General features: G+C 50.4%; 3 protein-coding genes and 1 pseudogene across 13 annotated transcripts in view; 2 read left to right on the forward strand and 2 right to left on the reverse strand.

Moving 5' to 3' along the window:
* LOC126942129 (60S ribosomal protein L37-like) overlaps positions 1 to 27,088 on the reverse strand; it is a 303,593-nt gene that overhangs the window by 167,528 nt on the left and 108,977 nt on the right. The window contains exon 1 of one of the 7 annotated variants that reach the window (XM_050769374.1): positions 242 to 245. The exons of 5 other annotated variants lie outside the window; for them this stretch is intronic. The gene's annotated coding sequence lies outside the window, so the exon portion shown is untranslated. Of the gene's footprint in view, positions 1 to 11; positions 17 to 241; positions 246 to 27,088 lie in introns of those variants that run through there. One more of the 7 variants, XM_050769384.1, reaches the window with a different exon arrangement.
* LOC126942101 (proline-rich protein 2-like) lies at positions 17,034 to 20,164 on the forward strand. The gene has a single exon (XM_050769328.1). It carries the CDS (start codon positions 18,205 to 18,207, stop codon positions 18,748 to 18,750), a length of 546 nt encoding a protein of 181 aa, XP_050625285.1. The 5' UTR covers positions 17,034 to 18,204; the 3' UTR covers positions 18,751 to 20,164.
* LOC126942096 (uncharacterized) lies at positions 20,164 to 20,794 on the reverse strand (annotated as a pseudogene). The gene has a single exon (XR_007721495.1). The product of XR_007721495.1 is annotated as an uncharacterized LOC126942096 (transcript).
* LOC126942109 (uncharacterized) lies at positions 20,451 to 26,062 on the forward strand. Of its 4 annotated transcripts, none has more exons than XM_050769334.1 (4): positions 20,451 to 21,410; positions 24,298 to 24,371; positions 25,000 to 25,191; positions 25,894 to 26,062. In XM_050769334.1, exons 1-4 carry the CDS (start codon positions 21,281 to 21,283, stop codon positions 25,960 to 25,962), a joined length of 465 nt encoding a protein of 154 aa, XP_050625291.1. In that variant the 5' UTR covers positions 20,451 to 21,280; the 3' UTR covers positions 25,963 to 26,062. The 4 variants fall into 4 exon arrangements, 2 of the variants coding, with proteins under 2 accessions (XP_050625291.1, XP_050625292.1); XM_050769335.1 differs by having other exon boundaries at positions 25,915 to 26,062; XR_007721496.1 differs by lacking the exon at positions 20,451 to 21,410 and adding an exon at positions 24,652 to 24,905 and having other exon boundaries at positions 24,005 to 24,371; positions 25,915 to 26,062.

Below are 27,088 nucleotides of genomic sequence, written 5' to 3' on the forward strand. Positions count from 1 at the left end.
GGGTCCCCAACTCCCCCCCAACTGCATGGCAGGAGGTGGGTGGCAGGTGAGTGAGCATTGCCACCTGAGCTCCACCTCCTGCCAGATCAGCGGTGGCATTAGATTTTCATAGGAGCGCGAACCCTATTGGGAACTATGCATGTGAGGAATCTAGATTGTGCGCTTCTTAAGAGAATGTAATGCGTGATGATCTGAGGTGGAACAGTTTTATCCTGAAAACATCCCATCCCCATTCCTCTACCCCCCACAAACCGTCCGTGAAAAAACTGTCTTCCGTGAAACAGGTCCCTGGTACCAAAAAGGTTGGGCACCGCTGCACTATATGACCTCTGTCTTTGTATTTCTAACATTTTGCAGAATGAGTTTAGAAAATTTTAACTTTTTGTTAAACATACATACACAGGCTTCATATAATTGGTCTTTTTCAGTTATGCTAATTTTGGAATGTCAGTTTTCCTCTCCTGCATACATGGGAAACGTGTGCATTAAATATTAAATTTTTGATAATATCTTTTTTTTTTTTTTTGCATCTTGCTCTGTTGCCCAGGCCAGAATACCATGGCAGGATCTTGGCTCACTGCAGTCTCCTCTGTCTCCTGGACTCACAATCCTCCCACCTCAGCCTCCCAAGTATCTGGGGCTACAGGCATGCACCACCATGCTGTGCTAATTAATTAAAAAAAAAAAAATTGTAGCGATGGGGTCTCTGTATATTGCCCAGATTAGTTTCAAACTCCTGGGGTGAAGTGATTCTCCCATGATCTCCTCAAGTGCTGCCGTTACAGGTATGAGTCACCATGCCCAGCTAATTTTATTTTTAAAAAGAGAAAACAACTTCGCAGAACTTGCACAGTTCAGTGCATTAGATGCCAACACCTGTGTGTCGGTCTTAACCTAGAGCTATGTCACTGCTCCCACTGCTGTTACGGAGAGAGGATGGGACGGGTATGAGAAAAATGGCTCAGACCCTAGACAGAGTTCTGTTTTGTAAACCAGCCCTTCCTGAAAATTTTTAAATATTTTCATCACAGTATAATATGAAGAGTGTTATTAAAGGTTTTCTTGAATAATGGTGAATGTCAGTAATACACAGCATTTGAGCTTGATTTTGAAACCTTAAAGAAAAAACTTATTGGGCACGGTGGCTCAAGCCTGTAATCCCAGCACTTTGGGAGGCCGAGACGGGTGGATCACGAGGTCAGGAGATCGAGACCATCCTGGCTAACCCGGTGAAACACCATCTCTACTAAAAAATACAAAAAACTAGCCGGGCGTGGTGGCGGGCGCCTGTAGTCCCAGCTACTCGGGAGGCTGAGGCAGGAGAATGGCGTGAATCAGAAAGGCGGAGCTTGCAGTGAGCTGAGATCCGGCCACTGCACTCCAGCCTGGGTGACAGAGCAAGACTCTGTCTCAAAAAAAAAAAAAAAAAACTTATTAAATGGTACTACATCACTGTATCTTTTAGCCTTTTTGGAGAAATTAGATACTTAAGTGTCTGAATCTGTTCTTTCTAATGTGATGTACCCCATCTTTTTCTCTGCTTTCCCTCTTTGCACACATATTTCACATTTTAAGGCGTTCTCTTTATGATACAGTTGGCCCTCTGTATCCAGGGGTTCTGCATCCATTAATCAACGAACCCTGGATGGAAATTATTTAAAATATAGAACAATTTAAAAAATACAAATGTTAATATACAACTATTTGGATAGCATTTACATTGTATTAGGTATTATGACTAATCTACAGAAGATTCTGGCTGGGCATGTGGCACACATCTGTAGTCCCAGCCGCTTGGGAAGGTGAGCTGGGAGGATTGCTTGAGCCCAGGAGTTTGAGGCTGCGGTCAGTCATGATTGCACCACTGTATTGCAGATTGCGGCCTGGGTGACAGAGTGAGACCCTGTTGCAAAAAAAAAAAAAAAAAAAAAAAAAAAAAAAAAAAAAAACACAAGGAAAAACAAAAGGATGGAGACATAGATCGGTAGGAAGAGAATTGAGAGTCCACAAATGCTATGGGTTGAATGTCCCTTCCAAAACTCATGTTGAAATTTAATTGCCATGGTAATGGCATGAAACGTTGAGTCCCTTTAACATGGCCATGAAGGGACTGGGTGTGGTGGCTCACTCCTGTAATCTCAGCACTCTGGGAGGCCAAGATGGATGGATCACCTGAGGTCAGGAGTTCAATACCAGCCCGACCGACATGGTGAAACCCCATCTCTACTAAAAATACAAAAATTAGCCGGGTGTAGTGGCACACACGTGTAATCCCAGCTGCTTGGGAGGCTGAGGCAGGAGAATTACTCCAACCCAGGAAGCAGAGGTTGCAGTGAGCCAAGATTGTGCCACTGCACTCCAGCCTGGGAGACAGAGTGAGACTCCATCTCAAAAAAACAAAAAAAAGATATCCATGAAGTCTCCACTTTCATGAGTGGGATTGGTGTCATGATAAAAGGGCAAGTTTTGTCCCTACTTGCTCTCTCTTGTCCTTCCTCTGTGGGATGACACAACAAGAAGGCCCTTACCAGATGTCACCCTCTCAGTTGTGGACTTCCCAGCCTCCCGAACTGTGAACCAATATGTTTCTGTTCCTTATATTCAACCAGACTCAGGTATTCTGTTATACCAACACAAATAAACTAAGATAGCAAATCAATTGATACACTATGGGCAACTGATTTTTCAACTAGAGTGCCAAATTTATTTAATGGAGGAAGGAATAATTCCCTTAAAAAATGATGGTGGGGGCAGTGGCTCACATCTGTAATCCCAGCACTTTGAGAGGCCGAGGTGAGCAGATCACAAGGTCAGGAATTTGAGACCAGCCTGGCCAACATGGCAAAACCCTGTCTCTACTAAAAATACAAAAATTAGCCAGGTGTGGTGATGGGGGCCAGTAATCGCAGCTACTCAGTAATCCCAGCTACTTGGGAGGCTGAGGCAGGAGAATCACTTGAACCCAGGAGGCAGAGGTTGCAGTGATCCGAGATCGTGCCATTTAACTCAGCCTGAGTGGTAAGAGCAAAACTCTGTATAAAAAAAAATGTTGGGACCAGGCACAGTGGCTTATGCCTGTAATCCCAGCACTTTGTGAGGCTGAGGCGGGTGGATCACCTGAGTTCAGGAGTTCAAGATCAGCCTGGCCAACGTGGTGAAATCCTGTCTCTACTAAAAATACAAAAAACTAGCTGGGTGTGGTGGTGGACACCTATAATCACAGCACTTTGGCAGGCTGAGCTAGGAGAATCGCTTGAATCCAGAAGGTGGAGGTTGCAGTGAGCCGAGATTGCACCACTGCACTCCAGCCTGGCAACAAGAGCGTCAAAAAAAAAAAAAAAAAAAAAAAAAAAAAATGCTGGGGTAATTGAGGTAAAAAGATGCATTTGGACTCTTGCTTCACACCATATACAAAAATTAACTCAAAATTGTCCAGAGACCTAAACAAGATACAAAACCATAAAACTCTTGGAAGAAAACATAGAAGTAAATCTTCATGACCTTAGATTTGGCAATGATTTTGTAAATATAATACCAAAAGTATAAGCAGCAACAACAAAAGTAGATAAATTGGGCTTTGTCAACATTTAAAACTTTGTGCATCAGACACTATCAAGAAACAAATTCAACATGCAGAATGGGAGAAAATATTTAGAAATCATCTGGGCCAGGCATGGTGGATCACGCCTGTAATCCCAGCACTTTGGGAGGCCGAGGCGGGTGGATCACCTGAGGTCAGGAGTTCAAGACCATCCTGGCCAACATGGTGAAACCTTGTCTCTACTAAAAATATAAAAATTAGCCGGATATGGTGGCGCATGCCTGTAGTCTCAGCTACTCGGGAGACTGCGGCAGGAGAATGATTTGAACACGGGAGGTGGAGGTTGTAGTGAGGCAAGATCAAGCTATTGAACTCCAGCCTGGGTGACAGAGCGAGACTCCATTTCAAAAAACAATAACCTATTAAAAATGGGCAAATTTCTGGGCATGGTGGCTCACGCCTGTAATCCCAGCACTTTGGAGGGCTGAGGCGGGTGGATCATGAGGTCAAGAGTTCGAGACCAGCCTGGCCAACATGGTGAAACCGCGTCTCTACTAAGACTACAAAAATTACCAGGCATGGTGGCACGTGCCTATCATCCCAGCTACTCGGGAGGCTGAGGCAGGAGAATCACTTGAACCCGGGAGGTGGAGGTTGCAGTGAGCCTCACTGGAGGCTGAAGGCTGCACTCCAGCCTGGGTGACAGAGCAAGACTGTCTCGAAAAAAATAATAATAAATGAAAATAAAAATGGGCAAATAAATAGAATCATTTTCTCCAAAAAAGATATAGAGGTGTCCAGCAAGCACAAGAAACCATGTTCATAAAGTCATTGTGTAAGTCCAGTATCTGTTTCTTCTTGACATGGTCATCCGCTGATTTTCTTTTTCCCTGATAATTCATCACATTTTCCCAGTTCTTTATATTTCAAATAATTTTAGATTGCACCCAGGGCATTTTAAGTGTTATTTTCTAAGATTGTGTTCTATTGAAATTATCTGAGAGTAAATGTTGGGTTTTTGGTTTTGGTCTTTTTTTTTTTTTTTTTTTTTTGAGACAGGGTTTCGCTCTTGTCCCCCAGGCTGGAGTATAGTGGCATGATCTTGGCTCACTGAAACCTCTGCCTCCCAAGTTCAAGCGAATCTCCTGCCTCAGCCTCCTGAGTAGCTGGGATGACAGGCATCCTCCACCACGCCTGGCTAATTTTTGTATTTTTAGTAGAGACGGAGTTTTGTCATGTTGGCCAGGCTGGTCTCAAACTCCTGACTTCAGGTGATCCACCCACCTCGGCTTTCCAAAGTGCTGGGATTACAAGCGTGAGCCACCATGCCAGGCCCAAATTGGATCATTTCAAATCCTCAGGGAAGGCAGACTTCCATTACTGACCAAGACGGGATAAGCACATTTCAGCATCTCTCACCCCAGAGTGAATACAAAAAGAAACCACTTGAAGATTCAGAAATACAAGTACTAGCAGGCAGATGTGAAGGGAGTTAAAAACGTGAAGAATGGACACTATGACCACATGTTTGCTGGGGTATTTTCCTCCTTTATCTTCTGGCTTTGGAAGGAGGGAAGTCTCAGAGCTGTGTGATGGGTTCTGGGAGCAAAAATTACAAGAAACGCCTTCTTTCCAGCCAGAGGAGTCCAAAAGAGGACCCGGTGTGACAGAGTGAGACAGGGGTTCTTTTTTTTTTTCTTGAGATAGGGTCTTGCTATGTCACCCAGGCTGGGGTGCAGTGGCACGATCTTGGCTCAGTGCAGCCTTGACCCCTTAGGCTTAAGTGATTCTCCCGCCTCAGCCTCCTGAGTAGCTGGGCCTAGAAGCATGAGCCACCACACCCAGTTAATTTTTAAACATTTTATAGAGACAGGGTTCTCACTCTGTTGCCCAGGCTGATTTCGAGCTCCTGAGCTCCAGGAATCCAACCTCCTTGGCCTCCCAAAGTGCTGGGAGTATAGGTGTGAACCACCACACCCAGCCTTTCCTTTTTTCTGTTTTTCTTCTTTATTGGCCTTGCACCAACAGCCCCAGTCATTAGGCTGCTCTGCCACTGCCATAGCTGTCAACCGAACCAAGAAAAAAGACCCATGGATCCCATGTCTGTGTGTCTGAGTGGCTGGGGGCAGGGGGTGTCCTCTCTTTCTTTCTCTCTCTCTCTCTCTATTCTTGCCACCTCACCACAAAGTGAAGCTAGGTCTGGTCCTGTGAAGACATGCATGTTGGGGGCGCTGGGAGGGTAGCTAAAACTCCAATAGAAGGCCAGGTGCGGTGGCTTACGCCTGTAATCCCAGCACTTTGGGAGGCTGAGGCGGGCGAATCACTTGTCAGAAGTTCGAGACCAGTCTGGCCAAAATGGTGAAACCCCCGTCTCTACTAAAAACACAAAAATTATCTGGGCATGGTGGCGGGTACCTGTCATCCCAGCTACTCAGGAGGCTGAAGTAGGAGAATTGCTTGAACCTGGGAGGTGGAGGTTGCATTGAGCAGGATGGCACACTCCAGCCTGGGCAAAACAGCAAGACCCTAATTAAGAAAAAATTAATTTGTTTTAGAAAAGGAGGCCGGGTGCGGTGGCTCAGGCCTGTAATCTCAGCACTTTGGGAGGCCTAGGCCGGTGGATCACGAGGTCAAGAGATCGAGACCATCCTGGCCAACATGGTGAAACCCTATCTCTACTAAAAATACAAAAATTAGCCGGGTGTGATGGCGCGTGCCTGTAATCCCAGCTACTCAGGAGGCTGAGGCAGGACAATCGCTTGAACCCGGAAGGTGGAGCTTGCAGTGAACCGAGATCATGCCACTGCGCTCCAGCTTGGCGACAGATCAAGAGCACGTCTTAAAAAATAAAAAGGAATCGTCGAATTCTACGCCTTAGAACGTGTCGTTTTTCATCCACTGTGGTTGGTACTCGATAGACTTTCATCTTGTTGATGGTCAGTTTTGGGACCTTTTCTCGTATTATTTAGTAATTTTCTTTTTTTCTCTTTTTTCTTTCTTTCTTTTTTTTTTTTTGAGACGGCGTCTCGCTCTGTCGCCTAGGCTGGAATGCAGTGGCGCGATCTAGGCTCACTGCAACCTCCTCCTCCTGGGTTCACGCCATTCTCCTGCCTAAGCCTCCTGAGTAGCTGGGACTACAGGCACTCGCCACTACACCCGGCTAATTTTTTTGTATTTTTAGTAGAGACGGGGTTTCACCGTGTTGGCCAGGATGGTCTCCATCTCCTGACCTTGTGATCCGCCCACCTCGGCCTCCCCAAGTGCTGGGAATACAGGCGTGAGCCACTGCGCCCGGCCATTATTTGGTAATCTTCATTGTGTTTTGTTTTCTTGAATCCCTACTGTTCAGTGGCTAGGCTGGAAACGGTTGGAAACTCTAATTATTTTATCATGTGACGTTTTATTTCTTTTGAGTTTAGGGATCCACGGCCTCAGACCCGGCGAGCCTCGCTGCCCTTGCCAGAGCCATGGATTTGCATTTGCGCAGAGTCGGGGTCTGTAGCTACGCGTCCCCCGGGCTCCTCTGAATCGCTTTGGCAGCTCCCTGGGTTAGAGCTGCAGGGTTTTCTGCCTCCTCTGAGATTCCAACGCGTGCACCAACCCGCGCCTAGAGGGCGTGTATGACCCCAGCCGCGTTAGAGGCCCAGTTCTAAGCCAAGGGGCTGCGGCCGGACATTCTAGGATCCGATCTGGCGGGCTCGAAGGGAGGACAGTCACTGCAACCCCGAAAGCTCCGCGCCTAAGGCGCCCGCGCAGAAAACCCGGATCACATTTCCCACGGTCCACCGCGCATCCAGGCGGCGACTGGCGCTGGACTACCTTTCCCAGGGTCCACGGCGCATCTAGGTGGTGGCTTGCGCTGGACTACATTTCCCAGGGTCCACCGCGCATCTAGGAGGAGGCTTGTGATGCAGCCTCCCAGCTTCGAGGCTACCACCTGCCCGAATTCGTGCTTTGGCAGAGTCCCCGATGCCTGGGTGATTGGGTGCAGGGTCTTTTAAGGACCCTCCGTTAATGATGCCTCGAGTTGCCTAGTTTGGGTTTATGGCCCCCCCGGCTCTGTCCACGGTTGTCGGGGTCCCGGGCTGCTTTTCTTGGAGGGCTCTGTGCCGGAGGCTACTCTGAGTCCGGGTTCCTTCGCCGGGTTGCGGGCTTCGGGCTTCTGGGTCCGCTGTCGCGGTTTGGGTGCGGGGCCTTGGCTCAGGCGGAACCCGACCGGGATCGCCCCGCGAGATGCAGTCGGTGAGGGAGCCAGGAGCCCGGGGCTGGGCGGGAACTCCAAGGCTGCTGGAGTCGGAGCTGGCGCGGGCGAGACCTGTGCGCGCGCGTGTGTCTGTGTGTGCGCGCGTCACTGTGTGCACGCGTGTGTCTGCGTTTGCATCTCTGTGCACACGTGTGTCTGTGTGTGCGTCTCTGGCACTTGTCTGTTTGCCTGTGTGCACACGTGTGTCTGTGTGTGCGTCTCTGCGCGTCTGTTTGCCTGTGTGCACGTGTGTGTCTGTGTTTGCGTCTCTGTGTGCGCACGTGTCTGTGTGTGCGTCTCTGTGCGCACGTGTGTCTGCGTGCGTGCGTGCGTCTCTGTGCACAAGTGGGTGTGCGCGCGCATCTCCGTGTGTGCGTGTGTGTGTGGCGCTAGCCGGCTGTTTGACGTGCATGATTGTGATAGCATTAGGTGTGTGGCCACTTGCAGCCACGTGAACGGTTTTTCTTGACTGTGTGTGACTCTTGCTTATGTTGTTGACTGTATGTCAATAGGTATAGAGGGAGTGTCTGTGTTGCCCAGGTTGTGAGAGCATGATAGTGTCATGAGCGGTTTTAGTTAAAGGTAGGAAACAACCAGGGTGTTTTTCTTTCTACATTTACACACCACTCACCAATGTGAGGTTTTTTTTTTCTCCCACACTAAACAGTTTTCAGCAGACACCAGCTGGGTATGCTGTTCAGTGTAATTCCGACTCTACCTGGAGATAGCAGCAGAACCCATCGGTTAAGGGCTTAGTCCCACAATACTGCCCCCTGCTTCAGATGCCAGTTGCAGGTCCCAGGATGTGACCTGTGCTTCTGACCTACTGGCTATAAATTGGGGTTCCCTCGACCCCTCAAGTTTGAGTATTTTGCTAGAGTGGTTCACAGAACTCCGAGAAACACTTTACTTATGTTTACCCATTTATTATAAAGGATATTGCAAAGGATACAGATTAACAGCCAGATGGAAGAGATGCATAGGACAAGGGATGGGGGAGGGGTGCAGAGCTTCCATGCCCTCTCTGGCTGCACCACTCTCCAGGAACCTTTATGTGTTCAATAATCCAGGAGCCCTCCAAACCCCATAGTTTAGCTTAGTTTGATCCCAACTACTTGGGAGGCTGAGGCAGGAGAATCTCTTGAACCCAGGAGGCAGAGGTTGTAGTGAGCCGAGGTCTTACCACTGCACTTCAGCCTGGGTAACAGGGCGATACTCTGTCTGAAAAAACAGGTAAAGCAAAGAAAAAAGAAATTTACAGTTTATGACCGAAAACAACATGGTCATAAGTAATTTCTGCAATGTAGACATTTCCAGGGTGTAATAAGATGGTTGGTTGAAAGCTGGGGTAAGGATATAGGAGAATATGTTTTGTGTCTATCTTGAGGAAGAAGAGGTGGAACAGGATTGATTAGGGATAAAGGAGGGTACAGTAGAGTGCAGGGTCTTGGGAGACAGGACCTGGCTGTCCAGGCAAGTGTGGTGTGGGCGATGTCAACGACTTTCATGGGATGGACAGATGCCAAATTAAAGCAGCATATGCTGAAAGTTTTTTTTTTTTTTTCATTTGAATAATGAGGGCAAACAGTGACATTTTGCAAAGATAAAATTCTCCCTCTCCCTAGACGAGGTCTCTCCTACTCTCACACCACTCAGCACTCAGTAAAGAACATTTCTGACACCAGATGTGTGGGGTTTTTCTCCATACACCAAGCAGTTCCCCATTAGACACCACCTGGGTGTCCTACAGTTCAGTTCAGTTCTGACATCACCTACCTGGAGATGGCATCAGATCCCACAGGCTAAGGGAACAGTCCCACAAGATCCTTCCATTTCAGATGACCATCTCAAGGGCCAGGTGGTGACCTGTACTTCTGACCAGCTCTAAATTTGGGGTTTCCACATCCTCTCCTCAGGTCTGATTAATTTTCTAGGAGGGCTCACAGATCTCAGGGAAACCATTTACTTAACATTAGTCCATTTAGTATAAAGGATATTACAGCTGGGCATTGTGGTGCCCATCTGTAATCCCAGCACTTTCGGAGGCTGAAGCGGGCAGCCTCGGCAACATAGCAAAACCCTGTCTTTATTAAAATACAAAATTTAGCTTGGTGTGGTGGTGCACGCCTGTAGTCCTAGTACTAGGGAGACCGAGGTGGGAGGATTGTTTGAGCCCAGGAGGTTGAGGTTGTGGTCAGCCCAGATCTCACCACTGCACTCCAGCCTGGGCAACAGAGCGAGACCCTGCCTCAAAAAAATATTTTTTTTAAATAAAAAGGGCTGAGCGCAGTGGCTCACGCCTGTAATCCCAGCACTTTGGGAGACTGAGGCGGGTGAATCGCCTGAGGTCAGGAGTTTGAGACCAGCTTGGTCTCTACTAAAAATACGAAAGTTAGCCAGGTGTGGTGGTGGGCACCTGTATTCCCGGGTACTCAGGAGGCTGAGGCAGGACAATCTTGCTTGATCCCGGGAGGCAGAGGTTGCAGTGAGCCGAGATTGTGCCACTGCATTCCAACCTGGGTGACAAACAGAGACTGCATCTCAAAAAATAAAAATAAATAAATAAAAAGGATATTACAAAGATTTTCCATGAAGAGGTACCTAGGGCAACATATGTGGGAAGTGGCACTGGGCTTCAATGCTCTCATCCCGGCACATCATCCTCCAGGAACCCCCACGTGTTCAGCAATCTGGAAGCTCTGTGAACCCAGTCCTTTTAGGTTTTCATGGAGGCTTCATTACATAGGCACGACGGAATACATCATTGGCCATTGGCAGTCAGCTCAACCTTCAGCTGCTGTTCCCTCCCCGGAGGTCAAGGGGTGGGTCTGAAAGTTCCAACCCTCATATCACATCCTGAGGCCATCCAGGAGCCCACCAAGAAGTCACCTCATTAGAACATAAGACGCTCCTATCAGCCAGGAAATCCCAAGGGATTTGAGAACTCTGTGTTAGGAACTAGGGTCAAAGACCAGATATTAGAACAAATGATCCTCCTGGTACCCAAGGGTTTTAAGGAGCTCTAGACCAGGAGCTTGGGGCAGAGACCAATATACATATATTTCTTGTTATTTTATATTCCCAGCTCCCCAAGGTTATCCATTTTAAAAGTCTAGTAAGTTTCCTTTACTTCTCTCCTTGCTCAAAATATATTGAGTGAGTTTTGTTCCCTTTTGCCTTTACTAGAATTATATGTAATTTTTTTTGTTTTTAAGCTTGTGTTTCTAGGGAAGACCTTACGGACATCCTTCCAAATTAGTGCTTACTGGTTTGAGTAGTACTTAGAAGGAGGTAATTTTTTTTAAATTCAAGCTCTTTATTATGGATACTTCCAACATCATATATGCAGAGAGCCTAGTACAGTGAACCCAGCTTTAACAATTAACATATGGCCAGTTTTGTTTCATCTCTATTTCCACTCGATTATTTTAAAGAAAATTCCAGACATTTCATCTATAAATATTTCAGTATGAAATATAGTTTTTTTTTTTTTTTTTTTTTTTTTTTTTTTTTTTTTTTTGAGGCGGAGTCTTCACTCTGTCGCCCAGGCTGGAGTGCAGTGGCACCATCTCGGCTCACTGCAAGCTCCGCCTCCCGGGTTCGCGCCATTCTCCTGCCTCAGCCTCCCGAGTAGCTGGGACTACAGGCGCCCACAACCGCGCCCGGCTAATTTTTTGTATTTTAGTAGAGCCGGGGTTTCACCGTGTTAGCCAGAATGGTCTCGATCTCCTGACCTCGTGATCCGCCCGCCTCGGCCTCCCAAAGTGCAGGGATTACAAGCGTGAGCCACCGCGCCCGGCCTGAAATATAGTTCTTTTAAGAACTTTTCTTAAAAGACAATTTTCATATCATCACCTGAAGAAAATGAACAATTCCTGGCCAGGTGCCGTGGCTCATGCCTGTAATCCCAGCATTTTGTGGGGCCAAAGCAGGAGGATCGCTTGAGTCCAAGAGTTAGAGACCAGCATGGGCAACATGGCAAAACCCCGTCTCTACAAAAAAATACAAAAATTAGTGTGACATGGTGGTGTGCACCTTTAGTCCCAGCTACTTGGGAGGCTGAGGTGAGAAGATCACCTGAGCCTGGGAATTTGAGGCTGCAGTGAGCCATGATTGCACCACTGCATTCCAGCCTGGGTGACAGAGCAAGATCCTATTTCCAGAAAAAAAAAAAAAAAAAGAAAAAGAAAATGAACAATTTATTAAAATCACATAATCAGTTGCAGTTGATTTGTTCAAATTAGAGTTTAAACAAGATCTACACATTGGGCTTAGAGGATAAAGCTCTTATATTTCCTTTTTTTTTTTTTTTTTTTTTTTTTGAGACGGAGTCTCACTCTGTCTCCCAGGCTGGAGGGCAGTGGCACGATCTCAGCTCACTGCAACCTCCACCTCCTGGATTCAAGCAATTCTTCCCCCTCAGCCTCCCGAGTAGCTGGGATTACAGGCATATGCCACCAGGCCTGGCTAATTTTTTTTTTTTTTTTTTTTTTTTTTTTGAGACAGAGTCTTGCTCTGTCGCCCAGGCTGGAGTGCAGTGATGCGATATCGGCTCACTGCAACCTCTGTCTCCTGGGTTTAAGCGATTCACTTGTCTCAGCCTCCCGAGTAGCTGGGACTACAGGCATGCACTACCATGCCCAACTATTTTTTGTATTTTTAGTAGAGTCGGGGTTTCACCTTGTTAGCCAGGCTGGTCTCGAACTCCTGACCTCAGGTGATTTGCCCATCTCGGCCTCCCAAAGTTTTGTATTTTTGAAGAGTCGGGGGTTTCATCATGTTGACCAGGCTGGTCTCAAACTCCTGACCTCAGATGATCTGCCTGCCTCAGCCTCCAAAGTGCTGGGATTACAGGCATGAGCCACCGCACCCAGCCGTCTCTTACATATCTTTTAATCTGTTGACTTCCCTTTTTTCTTGCTATTTATTTTTTGGAGAAATCAAACACTAACTCATATAGAGTTTCCACATACTGCCTTTGAGTACACCCCTATGGTACTGATTAACAAATTAGATGCTCTGTATTTTCTCTAAAATATCTGGTCATTAACTAGAGCAGTGATTCTCAACCAGTTGTGGTTTTGTTTGTTTGGTTTTTTTGTTTCTCTAGAAGACATTTGGCAATGTTTGGAGATATTTTTGGTTGTCACAACTGGAAGGAAGGATGGTATTGCTGGCACCTATTGGCTAGAGGCCAGGGTGCTGCTAAACATCCTTTACTGTACAGGACAGCCTCCTTCCATCCCAAACAAAGAATTATCTGGTCCAAAGTGTAAATAGTGTCAGAGTTAAGAAACTCTGCTCTAGGGGCTTGATCAAATTCAAGTTCAATTATTTTGGCAAGGTCTGCTTGTCACTGTTTTTTTTTTATTTTGAGACGGAGTCTCGTTCTGTCACCCAGGCTGGAGTGCAATGGCGCGATCTTGGCTCACTGCAAGCTCCGCCTCCTGGGTTCACACCATTCTCCTGCCTCAGCCTCCCGAGTAGCTGGGACTACAGGCGCCCACCACCACGCCCGGCTAATTTTTTGTATTTTTAGTAGAGATGGGGTTTCACAGTGTTAGCCAGGATGGTCTCGATCTCCTGACCTCATGATCCACCCATCTCGGCCTCCCAAAGTGCTGAGATTACAGGTGTGAGCCACCGCGCCCGGCCTGTCACTGTTTTTGTGATCAGATTTGTTAGTGGGCTTAAGTGTCATCAATATGATTTATCCATTGTAAAGTGATTGCTTTTGCATAATGTCATGCATTCATTGACGATCATTGCCTACATTCATTATGTTGTTAGGAGTTGCAAAACGATCACCTTCTTACTGTGTCTCTCTTTCAGCTATTACTGGAATCCTTTTATTTCCATTACTGGAATTTCCATTACTGGAGTCCTTTTATAAAAATAAAATCTCCCCACATCAACGATCTGATTACTCAGAGGGATAGTATGTGTAGGAAAGTGAGGATAAATGCTTGATTCTTTCCATTCATATTCATTAGTTTTCAGAATTATGAGTTTCAGAATACTGCATTGGTTTCCTAGTTTCCAAAGGTGATTGCAGCAGATTGTATTTTCCAAAGATAGTTGCAACAATAGGCGTGTCCTATATGTTCTTCTAGAATCTTGCCATTCCCACTTTAAGAGGTGGAGTCTCACTCCTCTGCCCATGAATCTGGATTTGTTTATTGTTTGTAACCAATGCTGTGTGACTCCCAAGCCTCAGTCATAAGAGGCACTGTGGCCGTCACCTCATTAGCTGAAACTCCTGTGTTTGAAGTCTTCAGCCATCAGGTAAGAAGTTCCAAGTGCTGTGGGCCGCCATGCTATGAGGAAGCCAAGTCACGTGGGGAGGCTACTAGTCCCAGTCTTTGAGGCCTCTCACCGCAGGTGCCAGACATGTGTGCAAATCAGGCTTCATAGGTTTGCAGCCCTTAGGCATCAGGTTATTTCCAGCCTTTGAATCCTCCTGGTTGAGGCCACAGACATCAGGAGCAGAGGCAAACTATCTCTTCTGTGAGCTGTCTGAATTCCCAACCCATAGGATCAGTGAGCGCGGTAAAATATTTGTCTTATAATACTGAGTTTGGAGTGGTGTATTATACAGCATCAGTAACTGGTGAACAATGACTGATATACCCACACTTGTTTATGTCATCTTACACACACCCACACACGCACACATGCACACTTTTTTTTTTTAGAGGTGGGGTCTTGCTGTGTTGTCCAGGCTGGTCTTGAACTCCTGAACTCAAGTGATCCTCCTATCTCAGCCTCCCAAAGTGCTGGGATTATAGACGTGAGCCACTGCACCTGGCCTATACTCACATATTTTATTTTATTTAAAAAAACTTAAAAACTTTGGCCAGGTGTGGTGGCTCATGCCTTTAACCCCAGCACTTTGGGAGGCTGAGGCAGGCACATCACGAGGTCAGGAAATCGAGACCATCTGGCTAACACGGTGATACCCCCGTCTCTACTAAAAATACAAAAAATTATCCAGGCGTGGTGGTGGGCGCCCGTAGTCCCAGCTACTAGGGAGGCTGAGGCAGGAGAATAGCGTGAACCAGGGAGGCGGAGCTTGCAGTGAGCCGAGATCCCGCCACAGCACTCCAGCCTGGGCAACAGAGACTCCATCTCAAAAAAAAAAAAGAAAGAAAGGAAAGAAAATTAGCATAACCAAGGGTTAAGGCGGAAGCAAAAGAACAGCAGGTGCAGCAAGTTCTAGGCCAGGCCAGGTTAAGCAGCACACAGGTGACATCCTTACTCCTGTAATAACAAGACAGAAGTCTTCAATTCAGCTTCTGAGTGGCCACGGGCCAATCCTTCATAGGGTGTAACCAATTGGAGGCCTCGAAAGGGCACCTGTGGATGTTATCAAATTCTTTAGCTTAATAAAAACCCTAAAGAATATTGTAATCTGGGCTCTTGAGCCCCTTGCTCTAGTCTGCTCTGGCTCTGTAGAGTGGACTTTCGCTTCAATATATCTGCGGTTTCGTTGCTTCTTTCCTCTTTCGGGGCTTCGTTCTTTTGTTGCTTCATGTAGTTTAATTCTTTCTTCAACGAGCCAGAAACGTGGGCAACTTGCAGTCAAGACCTTCCATCCAGTAAAACTTCTACACTCTAGAAGTCTCAGTGTTGCCAAGAGATGTCAAGGCATCAAGGAGTCAAGTGTAGTATAAGGCCTAAGATTAAGGCTTAGTATTACACGTGCCCTGACAATGGGGGAAAACAAGGAGGCCTAAATGGATTAACTGCAATATTCCCTGCCCCACTGTACTCCTTTGAATAAGTTGCCCTAGCCGAACCACTCCCCTCAGAGACCAGGCACATTACCTGCTTACTGCCTAGCAATGGGCCTCAGGTTCCAGCCAGCCTGGAGAATTATTCAAACAGGCCAATCACACCCTCCTTCAAGAACCAGGTGTTACCTCCCATACTCTTGCTACTACAAAGCCTCCTGGGATAGCCTCCACCTGATTACTTTGTTCCTGAGTGCTGCTGCACTGTACCCCGCATGGTGTGCTGGGCTCTCCTTCCCTGGGGCGTAAGTATGGGTAATTAGCAAACCAGTGTTCACCTCATCTATCCAGTGTTAGCTACCATGTGCTTTGCAATAATCTGCACTTCCTTTCTAATTCTTGAGAGACATCCGGGTTCTCTGCTCCTGGGTGGAGGATTTTAGAAACAAGGCCACTCAGAATGGGGAGGTGAATTGAACGTCTTTGGGTCCGACACAGCACCAAACCTCGCCAAGGCCTTCAGAAACTAAAAGTGCAACCGCCAGGAAAATGACTGCCGGTTCCGGTCACACGACCAGCTACACTAGCCAGGCCGAAACGGAGAAAGAGGTTCACCAAAAAGAGGCCGACGAGCCAGAAACCACCCTCCAGAGAACAGGGTACATTCTTCCGAAGACATATACGCACACTCCGATTCATACCCACAGCCCCAGCAATTTTTTTCAGGGGCTGCAGCCTGACGCAAAGCAGAGCCCAGTCAGCCTTGGCAAGGCGCATGCGCGAATCGCCAGCCGATGCTCACGTCACAGAGACAGCCACCATTGCCTGGAGACGAGTCCTTGAGGCTCCGCGAAGGAGGAGCCTTCTGTGGGAGCGCATCGGACTCGGGGCTAAGGCCAGTCCTCACCAGGGCGTCGATAGGATGGTATCCGGAGGCCAGCATTCTCGGAGGGTCGACCAGGAGGAAGAAACCTCAGGCGGAGCGCCTGGAAGCCGCGCAGGATCCCAGGCTCAGGCCTGCGCGGACGGTGTGCTGGTGAGTCTCTCCAAAAGTCTTGCCCTTGCGATCTAGAGGACAGGTCTACTTGTGTGCCCGAGGGCTCCTCTCTCACCCCAGGGTCGTTGTCGCGGAGAGCAGAACCCGGAGGCTCCAGGGGCGGCCTAGGAGTGAATGTTACTGTGCCACTCCAGTATGTCTGGATTGTGTCTCTTTCTCTCTCTTGTTTCTGTCTCTTTTCTCGACTATCGCCCTCTACCTGTTTACGTCCGTGTGTGCGCGTGTGCGCGAGTATATTGGGATGCATGTGAGCTGAAGGACGGTTCCTTATATGTTAGCCTTTCTTCTGTTGAGCCTCTCCCCGAATCTCTGCCTGGGTCGCGTGGCCAGTTGTCATTCATTTCCCCGAAGGTTCCAGTTTGGGTTTGTGACCACCTGGGCAATGTGGGGAGCTGCATCGGACACTCAGGGGATTAAATCAGCTCCCCAACCTGAGCGGCCTCATTGCTAGTATCAAGACGACAACACACCAGCAGAGGACAAAATTCTCACAAAAGCTCATTATCCACCTGCATGAGAGGTGCCCATCGACGTCACTCCTCTCGATCCTCTCGCCGTATGCCCTCATTGAGAAATCTGGACGCAGTTGGAAACAAGGAAGGAAAAGAACGTGGGGAACGGGATGTGGCAAGCACCTCTGCACCCGAACGCTGGCCTTCCTCGCCAAGTCACCCGTTTGGCACTCCTCCCCGCCTGCCCGAGGCAGTGGCATTGTGCCATATAAAGCCTGGGCTCTGGCCTCTGCTCTGTCCTCCCTCTTGCTCTGCCTGCCCTGTTTCTGAGAAGCCCAAGGGCTTCTTAGTCTGGCTGAATGTATTCGACAAAAAACACGTCCCAATCCATTAGGGAGAAAATTCGTGAGGATGCGGTTCATGGTTGTTTCCCTCTGAAACTTATCTCAGGATGATTGGGCGCGTGTGATGATCTGGAGCTCTGGGCTTCCATACCTTTCTGAGACAGGGAACCTCCCTTGAAATCCACATCCCAAGTGATGGCTGAGTAATTGCTTTACGAATAGCGGGAAGTGACTGTGGCTGGCTTCTTGCCTTCGAGAAAAGGCTGTGGCACATCCCAACTGCACACCCTCTCTGATCCTTGAGGGGACATCCTGTTCCTCTGCTCCTGGGGAAAGTGTCTTCAAGCACTGAATCTTTTGGCAGCCACGGATGTCAGGGAGGCAAGGGACAGGGTTTTGCTGGGTGCGGGGGAGGTTGCGTCAGGGGTACCTAGCCGGTGTCGGTGTCGGGGTGGGGGCGGCCTGTACTTTGTCGAAACCTCTGGGGCCCTCTGGCAGCATCCCCGAATGTGGCTGGGATAGGACTCGGGCACAGGCCCCGTCTCGCAGGTTTTCAGGTGTGCTTGGCTTTTCCTCAGCGTGGTCGGGGAAGTCTCCCGTGGCCCCCGGGGCACGGCTGGACATCACGGACCGTCTGCCCATCGTCTGCTACGCCCACTCCATCTGCTCTCGGGGAACGTCAGTGCCACGTGTAGTCACATTGGATCCATCTCGGACCCGCCTCTGGCTCTCTTTGCCCATGTCTCGGGAAGCAGCGTCGGGATGCCCGAACCCTCGGGACTTGGAGATTAAGGGAGGCCGCCTCCACCAAGGAAGGAGGGCAGCGTATGGCTCATGGGTCCGTGCATTTTCAGGCGACAGCACGCCTTGCGGCCCTGGGGATCTCTCTGTGCCCCAGCGAGACCCTTCCTGCCTCACTGCATTGTAACCCCATTCCCGATGACCCGGTCGGATCCATCATCCGATGGGGAGAGAAGTCCGCACAGCCCAGGCGGCACCTTGAAGCTCCTCCTGCACCGGGAACCGAAGCAGAAGACCGATCGAGGAGTTCCGGAAGACAGGACTACTACGGGTCCGACCCTAGTCTCCCGCAGGCCCCTCTCGCAGTCCTTTTCCCACCCTCCGCCTCGGGATGCGCCGCTATCGCCGCCGCAACCGCCGCCACCGCCGCCACGGCCACGGCCACCGGAGGGTCAGTCCCCGCAGCCGCCGCGTCGCCGCCATGTTTTAAAGGGTCCGCAGCCTGACTCCGCAGCAAGGGAGCAGTGGGCCGAACCGGTGCGCATGCGCGACGCGCGAGCGGCCGATTCGGTCACAGTGACCGCCACCGTTGCCCCGGGATGGGTCCTTGAGACTTGGCGAAGTAGGAGCCCTGTGTGATCGTGCGTCCCAGTGGGGGCTGACACCATTCCTGGCCAGGGCCTTACCAGGATGGTCTCCGGAGGCTGGGATTCGCGGAGGGTGGAGCAGCAGGAAGAAACCTCGGGAGGAAGAAACGTCAGACGGATCGCCGGGAGGCAGCGCGGGATCCCAGCCTCAGGCGTGCGCGGACGCTGTGCCAGTGAGTCTCCCCAAAAGTGGTGCCCTAGGGATCTAGAGGACAGGTCTGCCTGTGTGCCCGTGGGCTGCTCTCTCACCGCTGGGTCGCAGTGGCGGAAAGCAAAACCCGGCAGCTTCAGGGGCTGCCTGGGGGTGGGTGTTACCTGCTGTATGTCCCTGTGTCTTTGGGGTGTGTGCGTGTGTCTGTGTGTGTCTATGTGTGTGTGTGTGTGTGTCTGTGTGTGGGTCTCTGTGCCCACTTAGGTGTCTCTCTTGTTTCTCTCTCTCTCCCTTCTCTGTGTTTCCGTCGCTCTCTCTTCCTATCTCCGTCTGCCTGTGTGTGCGTGTTCGTGGGGACACATGTGCCCTGTGCGCCGGAGGGTGGTTTCTTGGACGTCGGCCTTTCTTCTGGGCAGCCTCTCCCCGCGACCCTGCCTGGGTCGTGTGGCCGGTTGCCAGTCGTTTTCCCTGCGGTTCCAGTTTGGGTTTGGGAAGGCCTGGGCAATGTGGGCATCTGCCTCGGACCCGCAGGGGTTTTCATCCCCTCCCCATCCTGAGCAGCCTCTTTGCTCGGATCAAGACGACCACACCCCAGCCAAGGACAAAGGCCTCCCAGGTGCTCCTTGTCCACCCGCAGGAGGGTGCCCACAGAACTTCAAGAAGACGGTTCTCACTTCTCTCGCCCTTTGCCCTCATCGAGGAATCTAGCCACAGCTCGACACAGGGACGGAGAAGGAAGCCGGCAACGGGATGGGGCACGCATCTCTCTCACTCCAACGCTGGCCTTCCTGGCCCAGTCACCCACTTGGCCCTCCTCCCCGGACGCCCGTGGTGGTGGCATTGCGCCGTCTTCCTGACTGGGCTCTGGCATCTGCTCTGTCCTCCCTCTTGCTCTGTCTGCCCTGTTTCTGAGAAGCCTAGGGGTCTCTTCGTCTGGCTCAACGTCTTCAACAAAGAAGACTTCCCAGTCCATCAGGGAGAAACTTCGTGGGGGTCCGTGTCACCATTGTTTCCCTCTCCAAACCTATTTCTGGATGATGGGGCAGCTGTGGTGATCCTGGAGCTCTGGGCTTCCATGCCTGTCTGGGACAGGGAAGCTTTCTGGGTCTCCATGGCCCACGTGATGGTTGCGTGGTCGGTCCAGGAAGAGCGGGAGGCGACCCGACGGTTCCTGACATTTGCCTTCCAGGAAAGGTGGTGTTGCATCCCACCTGCACTTCCCTCTCTGATTCTTGAGGACCATCCGCTTCCTCTGCTCCTGGGGAAAGCGCCTCCTAGCACTGAATCTTTTGGCTGCCACGGATGTCAGGGAGCCAAAGGGACTGGGTTTTGCTGGGTGCGGGGGAGGTGGCGTCAGGGGTACCTAGCCGGTGGCGGGGTGGGGGCGGGGGGTGCTTTGTGGAAACCTCTCGGACGGACCCTCTGGCAGGCGTCCCCGAACGTGGCTTGGACTCGGGCACAGGCCCTGTCTCGCAGGTTTTCAGGTGTGCTTGGCCTTTCCTCAGCTTGGTCGGGGAGGTCTCCCGTGGCCCCCGGGCGCATGGCTGGACATGACTGTCCGTCTCGCCATCGCCCCCTACTGCCTCAAAGACACACGCTCGCTCCATCTGCTCTTGGGGGACGTCAGTGCCTCGTGTGCTCACATTGGCTCCATCTGGGACTCGCCTCTGTCTCTCTTGGCACATGTGGCGAAAAGCAGTGTCGGGGTGCCGCAGCCCCCGGGCCTTGGAGATGAAGGCAGGCCACTGCTCCAGCCGGGAAGGAGGGAGGCAGTGGGCTCCTGGGTCGGTGCCTTCTCAGCCGTCAGTGAGGCACGCCTTGCGGCCCTGGGGATCTCTCTGTGCCCCAGCGAGACCCTTCCCGCCTCACTACATTGTAACCCCATTCCCGATCACCCGGTCGGTGGGATCCATCATCGGATCCGAAGAGGGGTCCGCACAGCCCAGCCGGCACCCTGAAGCTCCCCGTCCACCGGGAACCGAAGCAGAAGACCGATCAAGGAAGTCCCGACGACAGGACTCCTACGGGTCCGACCCTGGGTCTCCCGCAGGCCCCTCTCGCAGTCCTCTTCCCACCCGCCGCCTCGGGCTGCGCCGCCATCGCCGCCGCCACCGCCACGGCCACCGGCGTCTCAGTCCGCGCAGCCGCCGCGTCGCCGCCATTTTTTAAAGGGTCCGCAGCCTGACTCTCGGGAGCAAGGGGGGGGTCGGCCCTACCAGTGCGCATGCGCGAAGCGCGAGCCGCCGCTTGGGTCACAGTGACCGCCACCGTTGCCCGGGGATGGGTCCCTGAGACTTGGCGAAGTAGGAGCCCTGTGTGATCGTGCGTCCGAGTCGGGGCTGAGACCAGGCCTGGCCGGGGCCTTACCAGGATGGTCTCCGGAGGCCGGGATTCGCGGAGGGTGGAGCAGCAGGAAGAAACCTCGGGAGGAAGAAACGTCAGACGGATCGCCGGGAGGCAGCGCGGGATCCCAGCCTCAGGCGTGCGCGGACGCTGTGCCGGTGAGTTTCCCCAAAAGTGGTGCCCTAGGGATCTAGAGGACAGGTCTGCCTGTGTGCCCGTGGGCTGCTCTCTCACCGCTGGGTCGCAGTGGCGGAAAGCAAAACCCGGCAGCTTCAGGGGCTGCCTGGGGGTAGGTGTTAACTGCTGTATGTCCCTGTGTCTTGGGGTGGGGGGGGGGGGTGTCTGTGTGTGGGTGTCTGTGCTCACTTAGGTGTCTCTCTTGTTTCTCTCTCTCTGCCTTCTCTGTTTCCGTCGCGCTCTCTTCCTATCTCCGTCCGCGTGTGTGTGCGTGTTCGTGGGGACACATGTGCCCTGTTCACTGAGGAGCAATTTCTTGCACATAAGCCTTTCTTCTGTTCAGCCTCTCCCATGCCTCTGTGTGGGTGGTGTGGCCGGATGTCAATCGTTTTCCTGGCATTTCCAGTTTGGGTTTGTGAGGATCTGGATGAGGTTCTGGATGAGTGACGGTGATCTCGTAAGGATTTAAATCCCCCTACACCCTAAGAGGCGTCTTTTCCAGGATTAAGGCCACCACACGCTAGGCAAGGATAAACCTCACCAGAGAGGTCGTCTACGTGCAGCTGCTGTGCAGAGCGACCTCAAAGAAGATGGTTCTCATTCATCTCTTTCATCTCGCTGAGAAATCTAGCCACAGGGTAACACAGGTTTTGAAAGGATGGGCAACAGACGTGGCAAGGATCTGTGAGTGTGCAGGCTGCGTTTCACATATTGTTAAACAGTCTAGTGAGTGTTCTGCAGATAGCTGGCACTTGTTTTATTGAATCAAGGAAACAAATGCTGAGAAAAGAGGACACAACTTGCCTGCCAGCGCATCTGATTATTACAAAGTTGATAGTAATTTTAATTTATCCTTTCATGTAAAGATCCTTGGCAGTGATACCTAATTTCCTAAGATAGCCTAGGTTTGTTATGTATGATAAAGCTGTCATTCATGTCAGAGTATCTGGAAATTCTTCCCAATGCCCTTGACATAAGTGATTAATAACATTCCCAAAATAACATACCAAAAGAAACAACAGGAAATCATTTGTTACTTAGTTCATTTAAATTTGTTTATTCAAATTGTGTTTCTTTCGTGCACTAACTTTTTTTTTTTTTTTTTTTTTTTTGAGAGGGAGTCTCACTTTGGGAGGCCGAGACGGGCGGATCACGAGGTCAGGAGATCGAGACCATCCTGGCTAACACGGTGAAACCCGTCTCTACTAAAAAATACAAAAAACTAGCCGGGCGCGGTGGCGGGCGCCTGTAGTCCCAGCTACTCGGGAGGCTGAGGCGGGAGAATGGCGTGAACCCGGGAGGCGGAGCTTGCAGTGAGCTGAGATCCGGCCACTGCACTCCAGCCTGGGCGGCAGAGCGAGACTCCGTCTCAAAAAAAAAAAAAAACAAACAAAAAAAAAAAAAAAAAAAAAAAAAAAAAAAGAGAGGGAGTCTCACTCTCATCCAGGGCAGTGCAATGGCGCCATCTCGGCTCACTGCAACCTCTGCCCCCCGGTGGTTCAAGTGATTCTCCTGCCTCAGGCTCCTAAGTAGGTGGGATTTCAGTCGCCTGCCACCACACCCAGCTAACATTTGTATTTTTAGTAGAGACAGGGTTTCCTCAGGTGGGCCAGGCTGGTTTTGAACTCCTGACCTCAGGTGATCCACCTGCCTCGGCCTCCCAAAGTGCTGGAATTATAGGCATGAGCCACCACACCCGGCCACATGAAACATTTCATGTGTTTCTGGCAGTCTTTCAGCAACAGATTGCATCTTAAGTATTACAATGCTTGTGCCCTTTAATTTTTCCTACATATTTTGATAAAGAATTATACTGAGGCTGGACCCAGTGGCTCACACCTGTAATCCCTTTTTGGGAGGCTGAGGCAGGCGGATCACAAGGTTAAGAAATCCAAGACCATCCCAGCCAACATGGTGAAACCCCGCCTCTTGAAAAATCCAAAGAATTAGCCAGGCAAGGTCAAGCACTGGCTCATGCCTGTAATCTCAGCCCTGTGGGAGGCTGAGGCGGATGGATCACAGGAGGTTAGGTGTTCGAGACCAGCCTGGCCAACATGATGAAACCTTGGCTATACTAAAAATACAAAAATTAGACCCTGAAGGTCACATCCGAATGAGAAAGACATTAACTGACACTAAGAAACAGTGCAGACTGGCCAAGTGAGGTGTCTCACACTTGTAATCCCAGCAGTTTGGGAGGCCGAGGCGGGTGGATCACCTGAGGTCAGGGGATTGACACCAGCCTGACCAATATGGTGAAACTCTGTCTCTACTAAAAAAAAAAGAAGTACAAGAACATTAGCTGGTCATGGTGGCACACACCTGTAAATCCCAGCTATCTGGGAGGCTGAGGCAGGAGAATCGCTTGAACCCTGGTGGCAGAAGTTGTGGTGAGCAGAGGTCAGCCCATATCAAGCTTCTCCTTGTTCTATGTGTGAACAGCTAGTCTGTATCTTCACCGAAGCATATTTAAAAATCAACCTTAGGAAGGCCCTTGGCCACCATAATCCGTCCACACTAGCAAGAGCCCAGCCTCTGAGACTGGGCGTCCTTCCGCCTCCCACTGGAATGCCTTCCCCCGGACTTCCAAGGTACCAAATTGCTCAGGGGCAGCTGAGACAGCCCTACTTCTGGGAGTCCTCCCCACCCACTTGAAATCACAGGCATCTCTGCTGTCCCTGCCCTTCATCCACATCACTGAACAATTCATCGCACACATCTCTGTACTTTTATTTAAACTGTTCCATGTGTGTTTACCATTAACTACTTCATGAGTGACTGCGGTACGGATGGAGCAGAAAGGAATGCTGAGGGAGGACCCCTGTTCGAATGAGCCGCTCTTCCAGAACTAGAATGAACTTTCCCCAGTACCAACAAGGCAGCCTCCAGGGCAAGAAAAGGTAACGGGATCCATTCTGCTGACATCCAAGATGGAATTACAGGTAACTCTCACCTCTTTTTTGACTCTCAGGTGGAAAACCCCTCCCCACAAGGTGAAGCAGAGTCCGCTCCACAGCCCCACAGTTGGGGTCGGGGATGTCACAGAAATCACCAGGGCAGCCAATTCCCATCCAGAGGGGGCCCAGGATGACCCAACACCCTCAAGCTCAGCCCCAAGCTCGGGCCAGGGAGTGAAGCCCTTGTCCCCAAGCAACAGAGTGAGGGTTTGTCTCTAACCCTGTGGGCTCCAGTGAAAGGAAAATGGCCTGGAGGTGCCCACAGGAGAGCACCCGAGTTCTGAGACAGATCTACGGCTCCCAGCCTGAGTCCCCGTGAGTAACACAGGGACGCACAGAGGGGCATGCTGCCTGCCTATAGGGCACTCACCGAACGCGGCTGCATGCTGTGGATCCTGAAGCCGGTCAGGTAACGAGGTGCGGAGGTGTGGGGAAGACCTGGAGGGAGGCCTCCCCGGATGCCAACCAGCCGGGGCCACGGATCAGAAGTGCTTCTGACATTAATAGGACACACGTAAGGTGTGTAGGGTGGGTAGTGGATGTAACCGCAGAGGCCTCTGGGGATTGTTTTGGAGCTAGAGAGGCAGGCAAGCAGTTGGCTTTGCCCACACAGGGTGCCTCGGACATCTGCACAGCGCACACAACCAAGCTTAGGAGCCCACTGTTAAGATGCCCAAGTGACATGGACAAGTTTCTCCTCTGCAAGCCAATGAGATTTGCTGACTGTCAGAGCATCGCAGGACCGCCGAAGGATTCTGGAAAATGCGGTCCCGGGTGGCCACTGTGTGCTGACCTTCACCTGCAGGTGAGCTGAGCTCACCACGCAAGTCTCCGCCCTGGTGCGCCCTTCCTGAGCAGATGCCAGGTTGGGGCAGAAGCGGCTCAGGGAGAGGTGATGCTCCCTCAGGGCTCCCGGTTTGGGGGTGACACCACCCCTGTGTCCCCTAGAGTAGGAGGGTGTACCAGGATAGGGAACCCCAAGGCTGTTTTCAGGGACAGCAAGATTGGCTTGGGGAAAACTCCCAGAATGGAGACGGGGAGAGTCTGGTCACATTTCCCCAGGTAGGGGATGCTGGCTGGACTTGGGTGAAGAGCAAAAGATCCCCTGGTGATAGTGGTGGTGAGGATCGGAGGCTTGAGCCAGAAATCCCCAAGGTGTTTTCTTTTGTTTTTTGTTTTTGTTTCTGAGACAGAGTCTCCCTCTGTCTCCCAGGCTGTAGTGCAATGGCGCGATCTTGGCTCACTGCAACCTCCACCTCCTGGGTTCAAATGATTCTCCTGCCTCAGCCTCCCAAGTAGCTGAGATTACAAACGCCTGCCACCATGCCCAGCTAATTTTTTTAAAATTTATTTTTTGTATTTTTAGTAGAGATGGTGTTTTGCCACATTGCCCAGCCTGTTCTTAAATTCCTGACCTCAAGTGATCCACCTGCCTTGGCCTCCCAAAGTGCTGGGATTACAGGCGTGAGCCACTGTGCCCAGCTCATTTTCATCTTTTCTCTTACAGGTTTTTATTTTTATCTTACAGGTTCGACTTGAAGGAAACTTCTCGAGGGTTGGGTGGAGGGTGGGGTAGTGTTGAAGAGGAGGCACAATTGTAACCATTTTGTTCAACATGGGTGTTTTCTTTATGCATTAATTTGTATTTTTAAATATATTACATTAAAAATTTATCTTGATTACCGAGTTTTTCTGGTGCCCCTTTAAATTCTCTATCAAGTCCTGAGCCTTAATAGGAAGTGAGGGCCTCGCCTCTGGGCATCAAGCAGCCAGAAAGTCCCTTAGGAGCTTTCTCTGAATTGTTGAATTGTGAGTGATCTTTTCCTTTCCTGACTTCCTTAATATCCACAATTTCCTTGTAACCATCCCTCCAAGCCACACCCACAAGGCACCTCCAAGACCTATCATGAAGCAGATATTCAAAGATGATTTGTATGGCCGGACGCGGTGGCTCAAGCCTGTAATCCCAGCACTTTGGCAGGCCTAGGTGGGTGGATCACGAGGTCAGGAGATCAAGACCATCCTGGCCAACATGGTGAAACCCCGTCTCTACTAAAAATACAAAAAATTAGCCGGGCCTGGTGGCGGGCGCCTGTAGTCCCAGCTACTCTGGAGGCCGAGGCAGGAGAATGGCGTGAACCCGGGAAGCAGAGCATGCAGTCAACCAAGATCATGCCACTGCACTCCAGCCTGGGTGACAGAGCGAGACTCTGTCTCAACAAAAAAAAAAGATTATTTGTAAATCTTCACACCCCACCCGTTCCAGAATGTCTTCCAACATCCCCTTTCCTGGAGAAGTAAAAAACAAGGTTTGCATGTTGAGTATCAGCCTCTCCCATTGGGTGGGTGTTTAGGAAGGAGGATCAGTCGAGAACCCTATTCCAGCCCAGGTAAATGACCTGGCCAAAGATTTAATTTCCACAAATGTAGAATGCTTGTAACAGAACTCAGTGGGAACCAAAGTCAGGCATGGCACTGGGCTTTAAGGAGCACAAACGAAAAGGAGGGACTAGAAAACTTCAGAAAGGTATTGGGGGGGCCGTGGAGGGGATGGGACAGTGAGGATGTGGGATCCCGGAATAATCCAAATCCCTGTGTGGAGACCTATGTGTACAAAGGCTGTAAAGAGAGACCCAGGCTGATGGGGTATCTGTAATAAATCAAACATAATATAACAGGCGGCCAAGTGATAAGGGGACCCT

This window comes from Macaca thibetana, chromosome 19 (genome assembly GCF_024542745.1).
Source record: "Macaca thibetana thibetana isolate TM-01 chromosome 19, ASM2454274v1, whole genome shotgun sequence".
Lineage (NCBI taxonomy): Eukaryota > Metazoa > Chordata > Mammalia > Primates > Cercopithecidae > Macaca > Macaca thibetana.